General features: G+C 50.7%; 2 protein-coding genes across 3 annotated transcripts in view; one reads left to right on the top strand and one right to left on the bottom strand.

Moving 5' to 3' along the window:
- Positions 1-22: 22 nt before the first annotated feature.
- ZNF276 (zinc finger protein 276) lies at positions 23-17,825 on the top strand. Of its 2 annotated transcripts, none has more exons than XM_032389812.1 (11): positions 23-114; positions 4,455-4,758; positions 5,097-5,143; positions 5,238-5,684; positions 6,820-6,898; positions 8,120-8,203; positions 14,076-14,186; positions 14,254-14,329; positions 14,646-14,763; positions 17,053-17,152; positions 17,228-17,825. In XM_032389812.1, exons 2-11 carry the CDS (start codon positions 4,475-4,477, stop codon positions 17,472-17,474), a joined length of 1,593 nt encoding a protein of 530 aa, XP_032245703.1. In that variant the 5' UTR covers positions 23-114; positions 4,455-4,474; the 3' UTR covers positions 17,475-17,825. The 2 variants fall into 2 exon arrangements, with proteins under 2 accessions (XP_032245703.1, XP_032245702.1); XM_032389811.1 differs by lacking the exon at positions 23-114 and adding an exon at positions 540-750.
- Positions 17,826-17,828: 3 nt separating this feature from the next.
- The window catches only part of FANCA (FA complementation group A), a 56,564-nt gene continuing 56,322 nt past the window's right edge, over positions 17,829-18,070 (bottom strand). Inside the window, exon 43 of the mRNA XM_032389810.1 lies at positions 17,829-17,961. Coding sequence (XP_032245701.1) covers positions 17,854-17,961 — 108 coding nt within the window. The 3' untranslated portion in view covers positions 17,829-17,853. The remainder of the gene's footprint in view (positions 17,962-18,070) is intronic.

The raw sequence follows: 18,070 nt of genomic DNA, 5'->3' as shown, positions 1-18,070 counted from the left end.
GGCCGGCGCGGCTGTACTTCCGGCAGCCCCGGCCCCGCCGCTCTTTGCGCTGGGCTCCCGAGGCTGGAGGGGCGGCGGTGCTCTCAGGTAGCCTCACGCAGTAGCTGCGAGCGCGTAAGTGTAACAGTCGGCACCCGCACTCCACGTCTGTGCCATGCCAAACGCCGGGGCCCTGCCGTGCCGCCCCAGCCCCCTCTCCTGGCCTTTCCCTTCGCCGCCCCGCCCCTCCCTCTTCGCCCCGCCCCGCTTCCAGGGAGCCGAACGGGGCCGAACGGCGGAGTCGAGCGGAGACGAACGAGCACCGTCCAGCTGAGCGGACGCGCGAGGCTCTGGGCCGAGCAGGACGTAACCCGGCGCAGAGGCCGGGTCCAGCCCACACAGCGGGGCCGGGCCGAGCCGGGCCGGGCCGGGCCGAGCCGAGCCGAGCCGAGCCGAGGCGGGCCGAATAGGGCCGAGTGGAGCCGAGCGGGGCCGGGCCGAGCCGAGCGGGGCCGAGCGGGGCGGAGCGCCGGGGCCGGGCTGTAGCCGCGGCCGCCGCCATGAAGCGGGACCGGCTCGGTCGCTTCCTGTCGCCAGGGGCGGCGGGGCAGCGCGGGGGCTCCGGCGGCGGCGGCGGCGGCCGGACCCGAGGCCGCCCGGCCCGCAGCGGGCCGAGCGTGGACGAGGCCGCGGCCTTGGTGGCGGCGCGGCTGGGCTGGGGCCTGGCGCGGGCCCGCGGGGACCCGGGCGAGGACGGCGCCGACGAGGCAGGTGGGTCGGGCCGGGGCGCCGGGTGGCGGGCGGAGCCGGGGGTCCCTCGGCGTCCCTGGGCCGCTCCGCCGACGGGGCGTCCCCGCGGGCGAGGGCTGCGGGCTGAGGGCGGCCCGCCCGGGTGCTGTTTCGCAGGGCGGCTGACCCCTTGGTGCCCACTGCCCGTCGTGAAGTCACGACGCTGGCGGGGCTGCAGTCGGACAGGCCCGGCGCCCAGTGCGGGCGTTCCGTCTCGTCTTGGTGAAAGCAGAACCGGGTGGGTTCCGGGCAGGTGCTACTGCGCGCGTGCTCCTGGCCTTGGTGGGGGGGCACTGTGCGCCCGGCGCCTGGCTGCCCCCCTGGGGCACGGAGGCTGGGGGCAGCGTGTGCACGAGGCCGGCCGACCGCGGGAGGAGAGCAGTGTTCGTGTAGAAGTGTTACGTGGAATTAGCCTCCGACGCGGTATTAGTTGGGGGGTGCAGCGTGTGGACGGTTGGCCGTTTCCGTGCGTCGTGCCGGGATCGCCGCGGGGAGTCAGGTGACATCTGCCCTCACACACTTGCGGGGCTTTTCCTGCGGTGAGAACGTGCGGGCACTTTCAGACATACAGGGCGGTGTTACTGACTGTAGGCACCGTGCCCCGAGACGTAGTTACCGCTGGACACGTGCGCCTTTGACCGTCCTCCCGACCCTCTCCGTCCCGCCCTCCCCTGCCGTCCGCCCCTGGCCGCCTGCGGTCCTCTCTGGGAGCTTTTGTTGTTGTTCTGCTTTTTTTAGGTTACACACGTAAGTGAACTGGAATGGGGCTTGTCTTTTCTTGTCTGACTTATTTCACTTAGCGTAATACCTTCTCGGTCCATCCGTGTTGTCACAGATGCAGGGTGTCCTTTTTTATGGCTGAATAATATTCCAGTGTGTGTGTGTGCGCGCACCCACCTCACTTTTTGTGCATTCATTAATCAGTGGGCACTTAGGTAGTTTCCATACCTTGGCTATTGTAAATAATGCTGCCGTGAAAATGGGAGCGTGTGTACGTTTTTGAGTTAGTGTTTTCATTTCCTTTGTATAAATATCGAGAAGTAGAATTGTTGGGTCAAATGGTAGTTTTATTTTTATTTTTAAAAAGATTTATTTATTTATTTTAGAGAGAGCACTCGAGCAGGGGGAGGGGCAGAGGCAGAGCAACCGAGAGAAGCACACTCCCAGCTGAGCAGGGAGCCCCACACTAGGCTCCACACTGGGCTCCACATCCATGACCCTGAGATCATGACCTGAGCCGAAACCAAGAGTCAGACACTCAACCTACTGCACCCCCCATGCACCCCCCTTCATAGAGACTGTACCAATTTACATTCCCACCAACAGTGCCCAAGGGTTCCCTTTTCCCACATCCTCACACACTCGTTGTTTCTTGTCTTTTTTTTTTTTTTAAGATTTTATTTATTTATTTGACAGAGACACAGCGAGAGAGGGAACACAAGCAGGGGGAGTGGGAGAGGGAGAAGCAGGCTTCCCGCTGAGCAGGGAGCCCGATACGATGCTCCATCCCAGGACCCTGGGATCATGACCTGAGCCGAAGGCAGACGCTTAACTGACTGAGCCACCCAGGTGCCCCTGCTGCCTGTATTTTAATTGGATTGTGTTTTTTATTTTGAGTGGTATTAGTTCTTTATATATTTTAGGTATTAATCCCTTCCAGATATATGATTGGCAAATGTTTTCCCAAGTTCAGTAGGTTGCCTTTTCATTTCATTGATGGTTTTCTTTGCAGTACAGAAGCATTTCAGTTTGATGTAGTCCCTCTTGTTTATTTTTTGCTTTTGTTGACTTTGTTTTCAGTGTTGAATCCAAAAAATCATCACCAAGACTGAGGAGAAGGAATTTACTGCCGGTGTTTTCTTCTAGGAGTTTTATGGTTTTAGGTCTCACATTTAGGTCTTTAATCCATTTTGAGTTTATTTTTGTTTATGATTTAAGTTGGGGGCCTAGTTTCATTCTTTCCCATGTGGCTGTCCAGTTTCCCAACACCCCTTTATTGAAGAAACTATCATTTCTCCATTGTATATTCTTGCCTCCTTTGTTGTAAATTAATTGACCTCACATATGCATGGGTTTATATCTGGGCTCTCTTTTTTGTTGCATCAGTCTGTCTGTTTTTATGTCATTACTATACTGTTTCGGTTACTGTAGTTTTGTTATATAGTTTGAAATCAAGAAATGTGATGCTTCTGGCTTTGTTCTTCTTTCTCAAGATTGCTTTGGCTATTTGGGGTCTTTTGTGGTTTCGTATAAATTTTAAGACGTTCTATTTTTGTGAAAAACGCCATTGGGATTTTGATCAGGATTGTACTGAATCTGTAGACGGTTTTTTGTAGCATGAACATGTTAACAGTTTTCTTCTAATCCACGAGTGCAGAATATTCATTTATTTGTGGCTTCACTTTCTTTCATCAGTGTCTTACAGTTTTCAGTGTGTAGGTTTTTCACCTCATTGTTAAATTTATTCATAGGTATTTTATTCTTTTTGATGAATTTTTTAAATTAATTTATTTGACAGAGAGGGGGGGACACACAAGCAGGGGGAGAGGGAGAAGCAGGCTTCCTGCTTAGCAGGGAGCCCAATGGGGGACTCGATCCCGGGACCCTGGGATCATGACCTGAGCCGAAGGCAGATGCTTAACGACTGAGCCACCCAGGCGCCCCCTTTCTGATGCATTTGTAAGTGGGATTGCTTTCTTAATTTCTTTTTCTGATAGTTCATTATTGATTTTTGTGTCCTGCCGCTTTACCGATTTTTCATTCTTAGCATTCTTAGAGTCTTTTGATGGAGTCTTCAGGGTTTTCCGTATATAATGCCATATTATTTGCAAATGAGACAGTTTTTTACTTCTTTTTTTCTTATTTGGATATTTCTTACTTTTGTTGCCTAATTGCTCTGTCTAGGACTTCCAGTACTATGCTGAATAAAAGTGGTGAGAGTGGGCATCCTTGTCTTGTTCCTAATCTGAGAGGAAAGCTTTCTGCTTTTCATTTGTGTGTATAATGTTAGCAATGAGCTTGTTATCTGTCACCTTTATTATGTTTAGGTACATTCTTTCTATACCCACTTTGTTCAGAATTTTTATCATGATGGGCATTGAATTTTGTCAGAAACTTTCTGCATCTGTTGAGATGCTCATATGATTTGCATCCTTTGTTTTGTTAACATGTATCAGGTTCATTGGTTTGTGGATGTTGGACCATCCTTGCACCCTTGGAATAAATCCCACTGGATCATGGTATATGAGCCTCTTAGTGTATTGTTGAATTTGGTTTGCTAATGTTTTGGTGAGGATTTTGGCAGCTGTGTTTGTCAGGGATATTGGCCTGTAATTTTCTTTTCTTGTGGTGTCCTTGTCTGGTTTTGTTAGGAGGGTAATTCTGGCCTTGTTGTAGAAGCACTTAGAATTCTCTGAAAGGTTTTCTGGGCCATAAGGCCCTCCACTGAGCACATCTCCCAAAAGTCTTTATGTTCAGCTGGGAGCCCAGAGCCAGAACCCTGCCTTTGGGGCAGGTGTAGGCTTGTGTTTAAGGGGTATATATGGGGAAGCTCCATGGAGGACGGCAGAGTGTGGGTCTCACCTCCCCGGGGGCCGCGTTGCTCGCTTCCTAGGAGCTTGTGTCTTCCATGCCCTGTGCATCGAGCAGCCTTACCAGCTGACTTAATGTCTCCTGTGCTTGCCCAGGAACAGGCCGGGCTCTTGCCATGGGGCACTGTCGCCTCTGCCATGGGAAGTTCTCCTCACGGAGTCTCCGCAGCATTTCTGGCAGGGCACCTGGGGAGAGCTCAGACAGACCACCCCCAGGGGAGCGAGTTTTCATCAGGGACTTCCAGCACTTGCTGGGGGTGGCCGTCCACCAGGACCCAGCTCTGTCTCAGTTTGTCTGCAAGAACTGCCACACCCAGTTCTACCAGTGCCATGGCCTCCTCAAGTCCTTCCTGCAGAGAGTCAACGTCTCCCCGACGGGCCACCGGAAGACTTGCACAAAGTAGGCGTTCCTCCTTCATTCTTTGGTGGGCATTCAGGGGCCAAGCACCCTGCACGCTGGGGCTGCTCTAGGCACAGGAGTGCTGGGGGGAGCCTCTGCAGTGGGGAGACGCATCATGCTGGAGCAGCAGACATGGGAGCACCAGTGTGACTGGTGTGAGGGAGATGGACAGACATGCTTGGGGAGGTGAGGGCCACGAAGGGCTCTGAGTGTAGGAGACAGCCCTTGGAAGAGCAGTTTCAGACTGCATGTGGGAGAGGTGGCCTGTGAAAGGGATCTGGTGAGCGTGCATCTTGTTCACTGCTAGCCCCACTCATGGCCATGCTGATCCTTTGCAGGGTTGGTGCCCAGCCCCCACCAGGGGCAGAGGAGGGAGCGTGTCTGGGTGAGTGTGCCCCTGGTGTGTGGTGCGTGGGTAGGCTTGAGGTGGGCTGGGTGCTGACTGGCCATGGGTGTGGCGTCTCTGTGCCTTTCCTCAGTGGACCTGATCACTTCGAGCCCCCAGGGCCTACGTGACTTGGTCGCATGGGTGCATGGACACGCAGCCAGCTGTGGGGCCCTGCCTAACCTCCAGAGGACACTGTCCTCCGAGTACTGCGGTGTTATCCAAGCCGTGTGGGGCTGTGACCAGGGCCACGACTATACCATGGACACCGACTCCAGCTGCGGGGCCCTCTTGCTGGACAGTGCATTGGCAGTCAAGTGGACATGGGACAAGGAGATGGCCCCGTGGCTCACCCAGCATCGGGGATCCAACCCCACTGGGGCTGCCCCTCAGAGCTCCCAGGGCAAAGCGACCACAGTTCCAGCTGAGACCGAGACACTGCCCAGCACGGACATGGCCCAGCCTCCTTCAGATGTCATCCCTGTAGGGCCTGGGCTGAGCCCCCCACCTCAGCCAAGCTTCCCCTCAAGTGGGGCCCCAGGTAGGAGGCTCCTCTGGGCTGTTAAATCAGGATTCCTAGTCTTGAACCAGGCAGGGCTCTCAGTAGGAAGTGGATGTCCGCATCGTTGTGGGCGGTGGTCATGGTGGTGTGTGCAGGGGTTCTGGGAGAAAGGAGGAGGAGCCGGCCTTAGCATCTCCTCCTGGGCATCTGACAGCGGGGGGGTTTGAGGACCCTATTCCAGCAGTTTCTGTAAAGGCATGCTCGCCTGCCATCTGGTCTTCCTTGCTAAGCCTGCTTGGGGTCAGGGGGCCAAGGGAGGCAGAAGAATGGGGTCCTTGTTGTGGGACGTGGGGGAAGAGGGCAGCTGCTGCCTCCGAGGCTGTTTTGTTCCAGCTGCAGGTCATTCCCTGGGTCTCAGCCAGCGTCCCGGTGACATCCCAGCGGGACTCGTGTAGACAGGCCCCTCTGCCAACTGGCCAAGAGGAAACACAGGCCCTTGTTTGGGACCCGATCCCACAGTGCTGTGGTTGGGGTGTAGCTGTTGATGGACTGACTTTGTGTTAGGGTGGCTGGATTCGCTTCCCCCCTGCTTCTCTCAGCCTCCGTTTGTGCGCCTGTCTGTGCATAGCCCTCGGCTGCTCTTGTGTCCGAGCTCTCGGTGGCACTTTTTTAAAAGTGTAACTACCCAGAAAAAAAAAGTGTAGCTACCTAAATAGTTCAGAGAGATGGAGGTGCACAAATGCTGGGAAGGGAAAAGGGAATTGTGTCAGAGGTTCTTAGAACTGCTTGGCTTTTTTAGCTGTGCATGGCATGCAGTACTTTGCTAACGATGATTTTTTTAAACGTCCTGGAACATCCACAAAGTGTGAGTCGTCCCACCCCGAAACGACTGGATCTGAACCTCTAGGAAGGGCTGGGCTTGCTGATGTGGACTGTCGGCTAGGGTTTCTGATGCCTGGTGCTGCCCATGCCTGTGCTAGTCGTGGGGGTGGTCGGTCTGGCTATGCAGGAACCTTATGGGGGATGGGGCTGGGAGGTGGGTGGGATTTAAAGTTGAAGGACCCCAGGCTCCCTGCAAGGAAGGCTCCATTGTCAGACAGGTGCACGCCTCCTCGCTGGGGAGCACTGCCTGCGCTCCGTGTTGGTAACAGGAGCCTTGTTCTTTGTTTCTCAGGGCGGTTGGGTGAGAAGCAGGTTCCATCTTCAACCTCGGATGATCGGGTAAAAGACGAGTTCAGTGACCTTTCTGAGGGGTGAGAGAAGAGTGGGTTTAAATAGCCTAAAATTCCTCCTTGGAAAACCAAACTCCGCCAACCTGTGTGCTCCCTGTCCGTGTCCTGGCCAGGACCCTCTCCTTCTCTCAGTGGGAAGGAGACGAGTGGCCGAGGGTGATTCCTTCCAAGCTTCTTGTTCCTGATCCAGAGGGCCCCCCAGCCTGAGGCATTTGCAGGGGGAGCACAACCAGGGTGGTGTGGAAATGAGAGTCCCGTGGTCGCTCCTTTGCTGCTGCTGGCTTGTCTCCTTCAAGGCTGTGGTTTTGTGCCAGCCGTAGATGTTACTGAAACAGGAAGTCAGTCTCTGGCCCTTTGTCATGACATGATTGTGACTTGGGGCAGAGGTTCTGCGCAGGAGGACAACCCGCCCCGGAAAGGGCACTGTCAGGGACTGTTCGCTCCTGGGCCACCTCCTGCTTGTCAGCTGAGAACCACTCATGGTGGCAGCCACACACCAGCTGGCCTTCACACCCTTTCCCCATAAGCTGTGGCTGGAATGCAGATGTACCCTCATCCAAACAAGTAGGACAGTATGATTTTTGGCTCAAGTCCAGTGGGGTGTCAATGAAAAATGACTGAGATGCTGGAAGAACCCAAGTAGGTGTGCTAAAAACACCTCCAGGACCAGGAGTGGTCACAGGCTGTCCTTTAGCCCATCAGCCAGCCTTGAGTCTTTCTTGTCCGGACAGGTGACAGCCTACAGGGGAAGGCCATGGTGTACCACCAGCCTGTCTCTGTCCGCTGCCCTATAGAAACTGAATTCATGCTTTAGGGTAAAGTTTACAGATACACAGATCTTTTCCTGGCCTTTGTGACCTTTGCAGTGGCCAGCAGCTGACCGGTCAGCTGGATAGGTGCTCACAGTTATGGGAAATAGTTAACTCAGTCTGAAAATCCACTTTCTGAGGAGCCTACCTCCTTGAGGTCTTCGTGTGCTACCTGGGGCCCCATAGAGAGGTTCTTTCCAAGTTCAGGGTCCTGGTGTGAGAGGAGTATGGCTTCTGGGGAATCGTCATTTTGCTGGCCTGCCCTTTCTGTTAGGAGAGGAGTTCAGAGATTTGGGGGTTTGAGGTTTCTAAGACCTTTTTAGGAGAGCTAAAACATGGAGTATGGAGATTTGATGGTGTTTTTAGATAGGAAGTGTCATTGGATCTGTCACACACCACAGGCCTTTGCTAAAGGTTCTCTCTTCTTCCCTAGGGACATCCTGAGTGAAGACGAAAATGACAAGAAGCAGAATACCCAGTCCTCGGACGAATCCTTTGAGCCTTACCCAGAAAAGAAGTAAGGGGGGCAGTCTTGTTGCATGTCCCTGGGGTCTGGGAGTGGCATCGCTGGGTAACCTGGAAACCTAGTCTGCCTGGTAGGGTCACTGGGTGGGAGTAGTGGGGACAGGGAATGAAGGCTTCTACTTCCCAGTCTGCCCTTGCTTAGCACGTTTGTTTCCTGCTGCTCTTTGGCCTGACCGCACAGTGCAGTGTGGCTTCTGAGTGAGCTGGGACCTGGTCTCCGTGTCTTGTGAGAGTGGGAGGGCCTGTGGATGTGACTCAGCCTCAGTGTGGGAGCTCCCTGCCTTCCCTTCTGCCAGCCCTGCCCTCAGTCACACCACAGTAGTGTCTGCCGTGTCAGCCTCTGATTTCCTGCGGGAACCTCTGCCCTACACTTCTTTCTGCTTCTGTGCCAAGGTCCTTGGAGGCTCAGGGACCCAGCAGTTGCTCTCAGATTTGCCTCTGGCACTGATCTCTACATCACTTCCTTATAGAGTTGTCTCTGTGGCCTTGTCTCGACCTTCCCTTTTCAGGGGTTTGTCTTTTCTCTCAGTTACCATATAGGATCCTGGCAGAGAAGGCTAATGTGTACTTGTGTCACTTTCCTCCCAATCTTGTGCCCAGGGACACCCAGAACGCCTGTAGTTAGTCGCTGCCCCACTTGGGTATTATTGAGCGTTTCGCGGTAGAATGGAAACACAGGAGCACCATGCCGTCAGCCAAGAAAACGCAGCACAGAGATTAAAGAGCAAACCCGACTTACTTTTTTCCTTTGAGTTCTGACATGGCTATGGAAAGAGAAACAGAAGCCATGCCCTGCAGGAGGTGGGACCAGGTGGCAGTGGGCTGGCCACAGCTCTGGGTTCACCTTTGTGCCCACAGAGACACTCAGACCTTGTGGCCACGTGGTTCCTTGGGTGCTACAATGTGAATCACAACTGGAAACCTAGGACAGGGCCTCTGAACAGCCCTGGTCCGTGTGACTTTCTTTTAGCAGACATGCCTGTCTGGGTCCTTAGCTGGGGACTGAGCCACCCAGGTGCCCCCCATTTTATCATTTTTAAATGTGCAGTTAATTCGGTGGCCATTAAGTATATTCATAATGTTGTGCAACCATCACCACTATTTCTAAACTTTTCATTGTCCCAAGCAGAAACTCTATACCCATTAAGTAATGACTTCCCTCTTTCCCCTCTCCCAGGCTCTGGCAGCCGCTAATCTAGTTACATCAGGGCACTTCATAGAAGTATATACGTGTATTTGACAAATATATATTTGTCCTTTTTGATAGGGTTCTTTCATTTTACATAATGTTTTTTAGATTCATCCGTGTCGTAACATGTATCAGAACTTTGTTCCTTTCTATGCCTGAATATATTCGGTTGTATGGATAGACCACAGTTTGTCGATCCATTCTTCTGTCATTTTGGGTTGTTTCTACCTTTTGGCTATTGTGAATAATGTTACGAATACTGGCCTGCAAGTATCTGTTTGAGGGGCGCCTGGGTGGCTCAGTCAGTTAAGCATCCAATTCTTGATATCAGCTCAGGTCTTGATCTAAGGGTCGTGAGTTTAAGGCCTGCATTGTGGAGCCTACTTAAAAAGAAAAAAGAAAAGTATCTGTTTGAGTCCCTGTTTCAGTTCTTTGGGTGTACCCAGAAGTAGAATTGTTGGGTCATATGCTAGTTCTATGTTTAACTTTTTGAGGAACTGCCTTACAGTTTTCCATAGAAGCTGTACCATTTTACATTCCCATCAACAATGTACAAGGGTTCTAATTTCTCCAAATCCTTGTCAACATTGTTAATTTTCCGTGTTTTTAATTTTGACATTTATTTTGTTTTTGTGGGGTTTTTTGTTTTGTTTTTGTTTTAGAGAGAGAGAGCTGACGGGGGTTACAGCAGGAGAGGAGAGAGAATCTTAAGCAGGCTCCACGCCCAGCGCAGAGCTCTACGTGGGGCTGGATCTCACAATCCTGAGATCATGACCTGAGCCAGAATCAAGAGTCAGATACTTAACAACCAGCTGAGCCTCCCAGGCACCCCATTATTTTGTTTATTTATTTTTTAATAAAGAGGCATTTTTTTTTAAAGATTTTATTTATTTGAGAGAGAGAATGAGAGAGAGCGAGCGAGCACATGAGGGGGGAGGGTCAGAGGGAGAAGCAGACTCCCTGCCGAGCAGGGAGCCCGATGCGGGACTCGATCCCGGGACTCCAGGATCATGACCTGAGCCGAAGGCAGTCGCTCAACCAACTGAGCCACCCAGGCGCCCCTATTTTGTTTATTTTTAAAGTGAAGTGTAGTAGACATGCAGTGTTCGTGCCAGGCACACAACACAGGGACCCGGTAGCTCTGTACGTTGTGCTGTCATCGTGCAGCTCTTACAGAACATTGACTGTATTCTCTGTGCTTTATCTTCATCCCTCATTCCTGAAGTGGAATGAATGCCCCCCACCCCACAACCATCAGTTCTCTCCTTTTGTTGGTTTGATTTTTATTCCACATATAGGTAAAATACAGGGTATTTCTCTTTCCCTGATTTAGTTCACTTGGCATAATGCCCTCTAGGTCCATCTATGTTGTCGCAAATGGCAAGATCTCATTTTTTCTTATGGCTGAGTAATGTTCCGTTATATATATATACCACATCTTTTTTATCCATTCATCTTGGAACCCTTGGGTTGATTCCATGTCTTGGCTATTGTAAATAGTGCTGCCGTAAACATGGGGTACCTGTATCTTTTTGAATTAGTGTTTTCTTTTTGTTTGGGTAAATACCCAGTAGTGGAAATACTGGATCATATTCTATTCTATTATTTTATTTATTTATTTATAAATAAATAACAGAGACAACAGCGAGAGAGGGAACACAAGCAGGGGGAAGGGCAGAGGGAGAGGGAGAAGCAGGCTGCCCGCCGAGCAGGGAACCCGATGCGGGGCTCGATCCCAGGACCCTGAGATTGTGACCTGGGCCGAAGGCAGACACTTAACAACTGAGCCACCCAGGCAACCCTCATATTCTATTTCTATTTTTTATTTTTTGTTAATTTTTTCATTGTAATTTCAGTATAGTTCACATACAATGTTCTATTAGTTTCATGTGTACATATTTTTAATTTTCTGTGGAACATCCATACTGCTTTCCACAGTGGCCGTTTTCTTTTTTCTAATTTTTAGTATGGTTAACACAGTGTTATATTAGTTTTAGGCATATAATAGAGTGATTCAAACCTGTTTTCCTTTCTAGTATTCATCCTCTTGGGTGTAAAGTAGTATCCCGTTGTCATTTTGGTTTGCATTTCCTTAGTGATTAGTGATGATGGAGCATCTTTTAACATGCTTATATTTTTTGAGAAATGTCTATTTAAGTCCTTTGCCCTTTTTTTTTTCAGATTTTAAATGATTTTTTTCTTTTTATTTATTTATTTTTGGCCATTTTTAAATTAACTTGTTTTGTCTTTATGCTGTTGAGTTGTAGGGTACATTTTCTCCCATTCAGTGGATTATCTTTTTCATTCCCTTGATACTTTCCTTTGGTGCACAGAAGTTTTTAATTTTTTTTTTTTTTTTAAAGATTTTATTTGACAGAGAGAGACACAGAGAGGGAACACAAGCGGGGGAGTGGGGGAGGGAGAAGCAGGCTTCCCGCCGAGCAGGGAGCCCGACGTGGGGCTCGAACCCAGGACCCTGGGATCATGACCTGAGCCGAAGGCAGACGCTTAACGACTGAGCCACCCAGGAGCCCCAGAAGTTTTTAATTTTAATTTGAAGTCCATTTTACCTGTTTTTACTTTTGTTGTTTTGCCTTTTTTTTTTTCTAATAATCTCTATGTCTGGCGTGGGCTCAGACTCACAGCCCTGAGATCGAGTCACATGCCCCCCTGGCTGAGGCAGCCGGGGGCCCCGTGTTGCCTTGCCTTTGACGTCATGTTCAAGAAACTGTTGCCAAATCCAAGGTCATGTTTTCATCCAAGAATTTGATAGTTTTAGCTCCTAGGTCTTTGATTGATTTGAGTTAATGTTTGCATATGGAATAAGGTAGGGATCCACATTCATTCTTTGGCATGTGGACATCGGGCTTTCCCAGCACCTTTTGTTGAAGAGACTGTCCTCTCCCCGTTGAGTGGTCTTGGCACCCTTGTCAAAAAATCAGTTGATTGTTCTTGTGAGGGGTTTATTTTTGGCCTTTCAGTTCTCTTCGCTTAGTCTGTATGTCTGTTTTTGTACTAGTACCACACTGTTTTGATTATTGTAGTTTTATAATAAATTTTGGAATCAGAAGTGTGAGTCCTCCAGCTTTGTTTTTCAGACTTATTTAGCTATTCAGTATCCCTTGAAATTCCATGTTAAACTTAGGATTGCTTTTTCTGTTTCTGCCAGAAACACCACTGAGATTTTGGTAGGGTTTGTAGATTGCTTTGGGAGAAGTGTTGTCATCTTAATATTAATCCTGCAACCCATAAACACGGGATGTTTTCCCACTTCTTTAGTTCTTTTTAAATTTCTTTCAGCAGTGTGTTACAGTCTTTAATGTATAAGTCTTTCATCTTCTTGGTTAACTTTATTCCTAAGTATTTTATTCTTTTTGATGCTATTGCAAATGAATTATTTTTTAAATTTTCTTTTTGCATCGTTCATTGTTAGTGTGTAGAAGTAGAACTGGCTTTTGTGTGTTGATTATGTACCCTGCAACTTTGCTGAATTTGTTTATTTTTGTGTGTGTGGATTCTTCAGGGTTTTCTACATATGAGATCATGTTATTTGTGTATATAGGTAATTTTCTTTCTAATTTAGATCCCTTTTGTTTTTCTTGCCTAATTGCTATGGCTAGAACTTCTAATACTGTGTTGAATAGCAGTGGCAAAAATGGGCATTTTTTTGTCTTGTTCCTGATCTTAGGGGAAAACTTTCAGTCTTTCACCACTGAGGATGATGTTAGGTATGGGCTTGTCATATAATGCCCTAAAAAGTTCCCTTCTGTTTTTGGCAGTTTTCCTTAAATGTCTGGATCTGAAAAAGGAAAAAAAAAAAAGTGTATATTTTTCTTTATATTATACTTTTTTAAAGATTTTATTTGAGACAGAGCATGAGCAGGGGGAGGGGCAGAGGGAGAGGGAGAAGCAGACTCCCCGCTGAGTGTGGAGCCCAATGCGGGGATCCATCCCAGGATCCTGGGATCATGACCTAAGTCGAAGGCAGACGCCTCACCAGCTGAACCACCCAGGTGCCCCATGTCTCTTTAAAAAATCTTCACTAGACACCACAGGGGGAGGTTGGTGCATCTGAATAGGTCCTTCAGGACCTGTCAGACTGAATAAAAGGTCCCCACTGCCCACCCTGGCCCCAGCAGGACTAAGGAGCAGGGATGGCAGCTGGTGGAGCAACATAGCTCTCTCCCAGGAACACACGTCTTCCCTTTGAGCCCCCGCCTGGTTGCTGTGCACCTCCTATCAGGTTCCAGAATTGTTGATTCTGATCTTTTCTAGCCTACTGGTTGTTTTGATGGAAGGACTGACCCCTAAAGCTTCCCCACTCCACTATTTAACATGATGTCTCCAAATAATAGTTTTTGGTTTTGATGTTGAGGGAGTGAAGTTTCAGTCCTGAAAACCCACTCTGTAGCCTTGCACCTTGCCTTCCCAGAGCCTCTGCCTTTCCTAGGGGTTGGTCTAGCTCTGATGGCTCAGGTCAGTGTGAAGCCAGCCAGTGAGCACTGAGACTGAAGCAGGTTGCCATGGAAGCCTGAGGAAAACCCCACCTCTCCTGTTGGAGGAGAGAGAACCATGAAGAAAAGTGAGAAACACATATGCAATGGAGATCAGAAACAGCACTGAATTTGATTACATCTCTTCCTCCCCCACCATCTTTTTTTTTTTGCCCTCACAGGGTCTCTGGTAAAAAGAGTGAAAGCAAAGAAGCCAAGAAGTCTGAAGAACCAAAAATCCGAAAGAAGCCTGGACCGAAGCCGGGCTGGAAGAACAAGCTCCGCTGTGAGAGGTGAGGCCTGGGTAGAGGGCTGGCCTGCCCGTCGGGGCAGCAGCTCCATGTGTGCTCTGCATTGCAGGGAGGAGCTACCCACCATCTACAAGTGCCCTTACCAGGGCTGCACAGCCGTGTACCGAGGGGCCGACGGCATGAAGGTGAGCAGGGGCACTGCCCCGGCGCCAGGGGCTGCCTTCTGTGTGTGGTCGACCAGGAGGACCAGATGTTTCTGTAGAGCCTCGTGTAGACTTGTCCCCAGGGGCTCACGTGAGCCTGGTGAATGGAGAATTGAACAGCCATGGGCCAAGAAGTGAGCCCTCCACTCCTGGGAGAAGCACCCCCTTCTTGTTGAGTGAGGAATGGTTGGGTCTCTTCCTTTGAGGGTGCCGTGTAGGACCCGTGGGAGGCATGTGCTATGTGATCGGGGGAGTTGTCCTGGCCAAGGCACTCATGGTCTTGCTGTCTGTCCCGCAGAAGCACATAAAGGAGCACCACGAGGAGGTCCGGGAGAGGCCCTGCCCCCACCCTGGCTGCAACAAGGTGTTCATGATCGATCGCTATCTGCAGCGTCACGTGAAGCTCATCCACACGGGTACGTGCCCTGTTCCCCCACACTCTCACATATACAGTCCCCTTGGGTGGCTGATGGGGGCTGGACACCCTTCAAAGAGGCCTGGGGCTGTGCCTTCCGGGTCATGCGTATGGGCTGTGGAACTGACAGTGAAGAAATCCCAGCGCCTTTCTGCAGGTTTATTGTGGTGGTTTTATCGTTACTTTTAAAAAATAACATTATGTGCTTTTTGGATTATAAAAGTAACCCATGCTCATTGTAGAATTCGTAAAAAGCAAGCACGCAGAAGGTGGTAAGCACCCCCATGCACAAACACCATCTGCACTTGAGGGTTTACTCTTCCTGTTGGTTCTCAGTTTGTCTCTGTGCCTACTTCTGTGTGTTCTTGGGGGTAGTGGCCTGACGAAGTGCTGTAGGGCCCCGCGTTGTAGTGGGCCGTTCCCCAGGGCCCGGCGCTTCAGGGAGTGTCTCCAGTGTGTGTGCTCTGCTCTTGTGTCCTGGCCACTTTAGCCTTCAGGCCACTCATCTGCAGAGGCTCTCTCTGCCTGTTGTGGGCCGTGTTTGGTCTGAATATGGTGCATTTTAACCAGCTATGCTCTGGTCTGCTCGTGAAATGAGACCTGTCGCCATAGACTCCAGAACTCCTGGGTTGGGGAACATGGTGTGAGCAGGGGTTTGGGCCGGTCTTCTGGGGGAGGGGGCCTGCTGGGCTGGGACTGAGGCCAGAGGGGATGGGAAGGGGGGTTCCACTGGCGTGAGGGGGCGGTGAGCAGGGCTTGGTGGTGTGGTCTGTGCTCTGCTGGTTCCTGAGTTGGACCTGTGTTTATGCTGAGGGGCAGGGGAGGTAAAGGGCGCCTGCTATTCCTTTGTTCTTGGAGGGGTCTCTCTGGGACGCCCTCTGAGATGAGCAAATAAGCTCCACCACCCCCCTCCCACCCGACCCCCGTGTTCCCCGGACGTTCTTGTATGTCCACGGGCTGTTTGCTTGCCTTCCCTCCAAGAGCAGCACTGTGCCCTCTAGGCTGTCCCTGAGACAAGCCCGTTGACCTTCACAACTCCGGGCTTGAAGCCCCCGTGGTTGTGACAGCTCGGGGAAACTCAGCCCCTCGGCCCCTCTGGCTTTCCAAGCCAATTGCTGTGGGAATTCCTTTTCCCTGTGAGCTAGTCGGTCTCTCGCTCTTCTCCTTCAGTTGTGGAATTTGTTCTGCCAGTCTTCAGGTCGATTTCTGGGGCATTTGGGATGATTTGATAGTTACCTAAGTAGTGTGTTTGTGGGACGAGGTGAGCCTAGGGTCCTCTTCCTCTCCCCATCCATTCTCTGCATACGTATTACAACCCCGGGCTCATGTGCGTTCCTCACAATTTTGATTCCCCTCTAATTTTAAAGACACGATCCGCCCCACATGCGTTAGAAGCACAGGACCTGCATGTGCGCCTGATGCCCGCACCTGCTGCTTCTCTCCACAGAGCTACTCTCCTGATTGGCATCACCCCCTTTAAAAGATCAGTGGAGCACATCTCTGTTTATCCCTGAACAGGAATTGTGCTTGTTTTTGTTAAACTACCTTACTATAGAAAGTTATGATTTACTTTTTTTACCTGGATTTGTCCGTTTTATTATCGGACAAATTTATTGGTTGGTTTCACTGTGAAACCATTTTCCCGTGTGTTTTGCTCTGAGCACTCTTGGACATCTCCTGACACAAATAATTCCCTTAAATTGGGTCTTCAAGCTGTGTCTCCGTTCAGACACCAGTGGTCACAACCATTAGCAGTTTTTTTTTTAAAACACCAAAGAGGACAGACTGAACTATAAGGGTGCATTATACCTAGTAGGGGAGAAAGCCAGTCTGTGTGGGTGTTTGTAGTTGAGCAGGTGGGACTTGAAATGGCCAGGAGGAAGAAGCTCATGGCTACCACCCCAAGCCCATGTCCAGGAGTAGAGCTGACTGTTCAGTTTTTGTTCAAGAGTGTAAGAAATTTATTTGCCAAGTGGCAGTAGTGATCTATGGAGCTTTATTGATGTGGCTTCCTCCAAGAATTTTTACTCAAAGTTTCTCTTCAAGAAAACAGGCTTCAAATGTACACAGTTGATGAAGTCCCAGCCAGGTGGCATTTTTAAGCAATTTGGAGTGCTCTGTTAACAGAAAGTTTTGTATTAGAAATGGTTTCCATCTCTGAATAAAATTAGGTTTGCACAGGCCCCTTGCTTGGGCCCTGAGTGTAAGGAAACACCACTTGAGGCCCCCGTGCTCCGTGGGAGGGCTGGGCATTTCTCCTGCCTGTGCTTACTGCATCTCTGGTCCACAGAGGTGCGGAACTATATCTGTGATGAGTGTGGACAGACCTTCAAGCAACGGAAGCACCTTCTTGTCCACCAGATGCGCCACTCAGGAGCCAAGCCTCTGCAGTAAGTGTGGGGATGGGCACCTTCTCATGGCCACACTGGCCCCCATGCCCTTGCTCACCTGACCCTGTCCCCCAGGTGTGAAGTCTGTGGCTTCCAGTGCCGGCAGCGAGCATCCCTCAAGTACCACATGACTAAACACAAGGCTGAGACTGAGCTGGACTTTGCCTGTGACCAGTGTGGCCGGCGGTTCGAGAAGGCCCACAACCTCAATGTGCACATGTCCATGGTCCACCCTCTGACGCAGACCCAGGACAAGGCCCTGCCCCTGGAGCCACCGCCCGGGACTGTGGAGGGCCAGGCCGTGAAGCCCGAGCCTACCTGAACTCTGGTGGTAAATGGGGTTAAGACAGTTTCATTAGTTCCTCATACGCAACCTGACAGCACAGCTTTGCTCGCTCGCTCCCCTGGAGCCCCCATGCTGTACCCCCCCACCTGTGTGTCAGGAGGGCATTGATCTGCAGTATGGTGACCGTGGGCTCAGTGTGCAACTCACGTAGCCTTTCCAGCCTCCACTCTGGGACCAGCATTTTCCTACAAATACTGAATGACTCGGGGCCAGATGGATTTTAAATAATTGATTCCTATTCCCCACTAAAGCAATCAAGGAGATTTGTAATCCACTTTTTAGTGCAAGAGCTCCATGTTATGCTTGTAATAAATTATTTACCAAGGAGCTGGGCTGTGCGCTGCGCAGGGTCCAGTCAGAAGAGATGGGGCTCCTGGTAGAGGTCAGCATCGGGCAGCGCCTGCTGTCTGCTCCGGAGGGCGGCACTCACTTCCGGGTCACAGTGTCCACTGGTAGCCAGCAGCTGCAGGAAAACAGCTGTGCTCAGCCCAGTGCAGCCCCCAGACACCAGGGCCTGAGGACGGGGAGCTGGCCACCGGAGCCCAGCAGGTAAGTGGCCACAGTGCAAGTGT

This window comes from Phoca vitulina, unplaced genomic scaffold (assembly GCF_004348235.1).
Source record: "Phoca vitulina isolate PV1807 unplaced genomic scaffold, GSC_HSeal_1.0 scaffold56, whole genome shotgun sequence".
Taxonomy (NCBI): Eukaryota; Metazoa; Chordata; class Mammalia; order Carnivora; family Phocidae; genus Phoca; species Phoca vitulina.
This window is presented reverse-complemented; position numbering and strand designations above follow the sequence as displayed.

Bases quoted from the DNA above. Each gene is read 5' to 3' on its own strand.
- ZNF276 (XM_032389811.1), top strand. From the start codon at position 540: ATGAAGCGGGACCGGCTCGGTCGCTTCCTGTCGCCAGGGGCGGCGGGG. The intron at 6,899-8,119 runs GTGAGAGAAGAG...CTTCTTCCCTAG, and splicing joins TTCAGTGACCTTTCTGAGGG to GGACATCCTGAGTGAAGACG. The intron at 14,187-14,253 runs GTGAGGCCTGGG...TCTGCATTGCAG, and splicing joins AACAAGCTCCGCTGTGAGAG to GGAGGAGCTACCCACCATCT.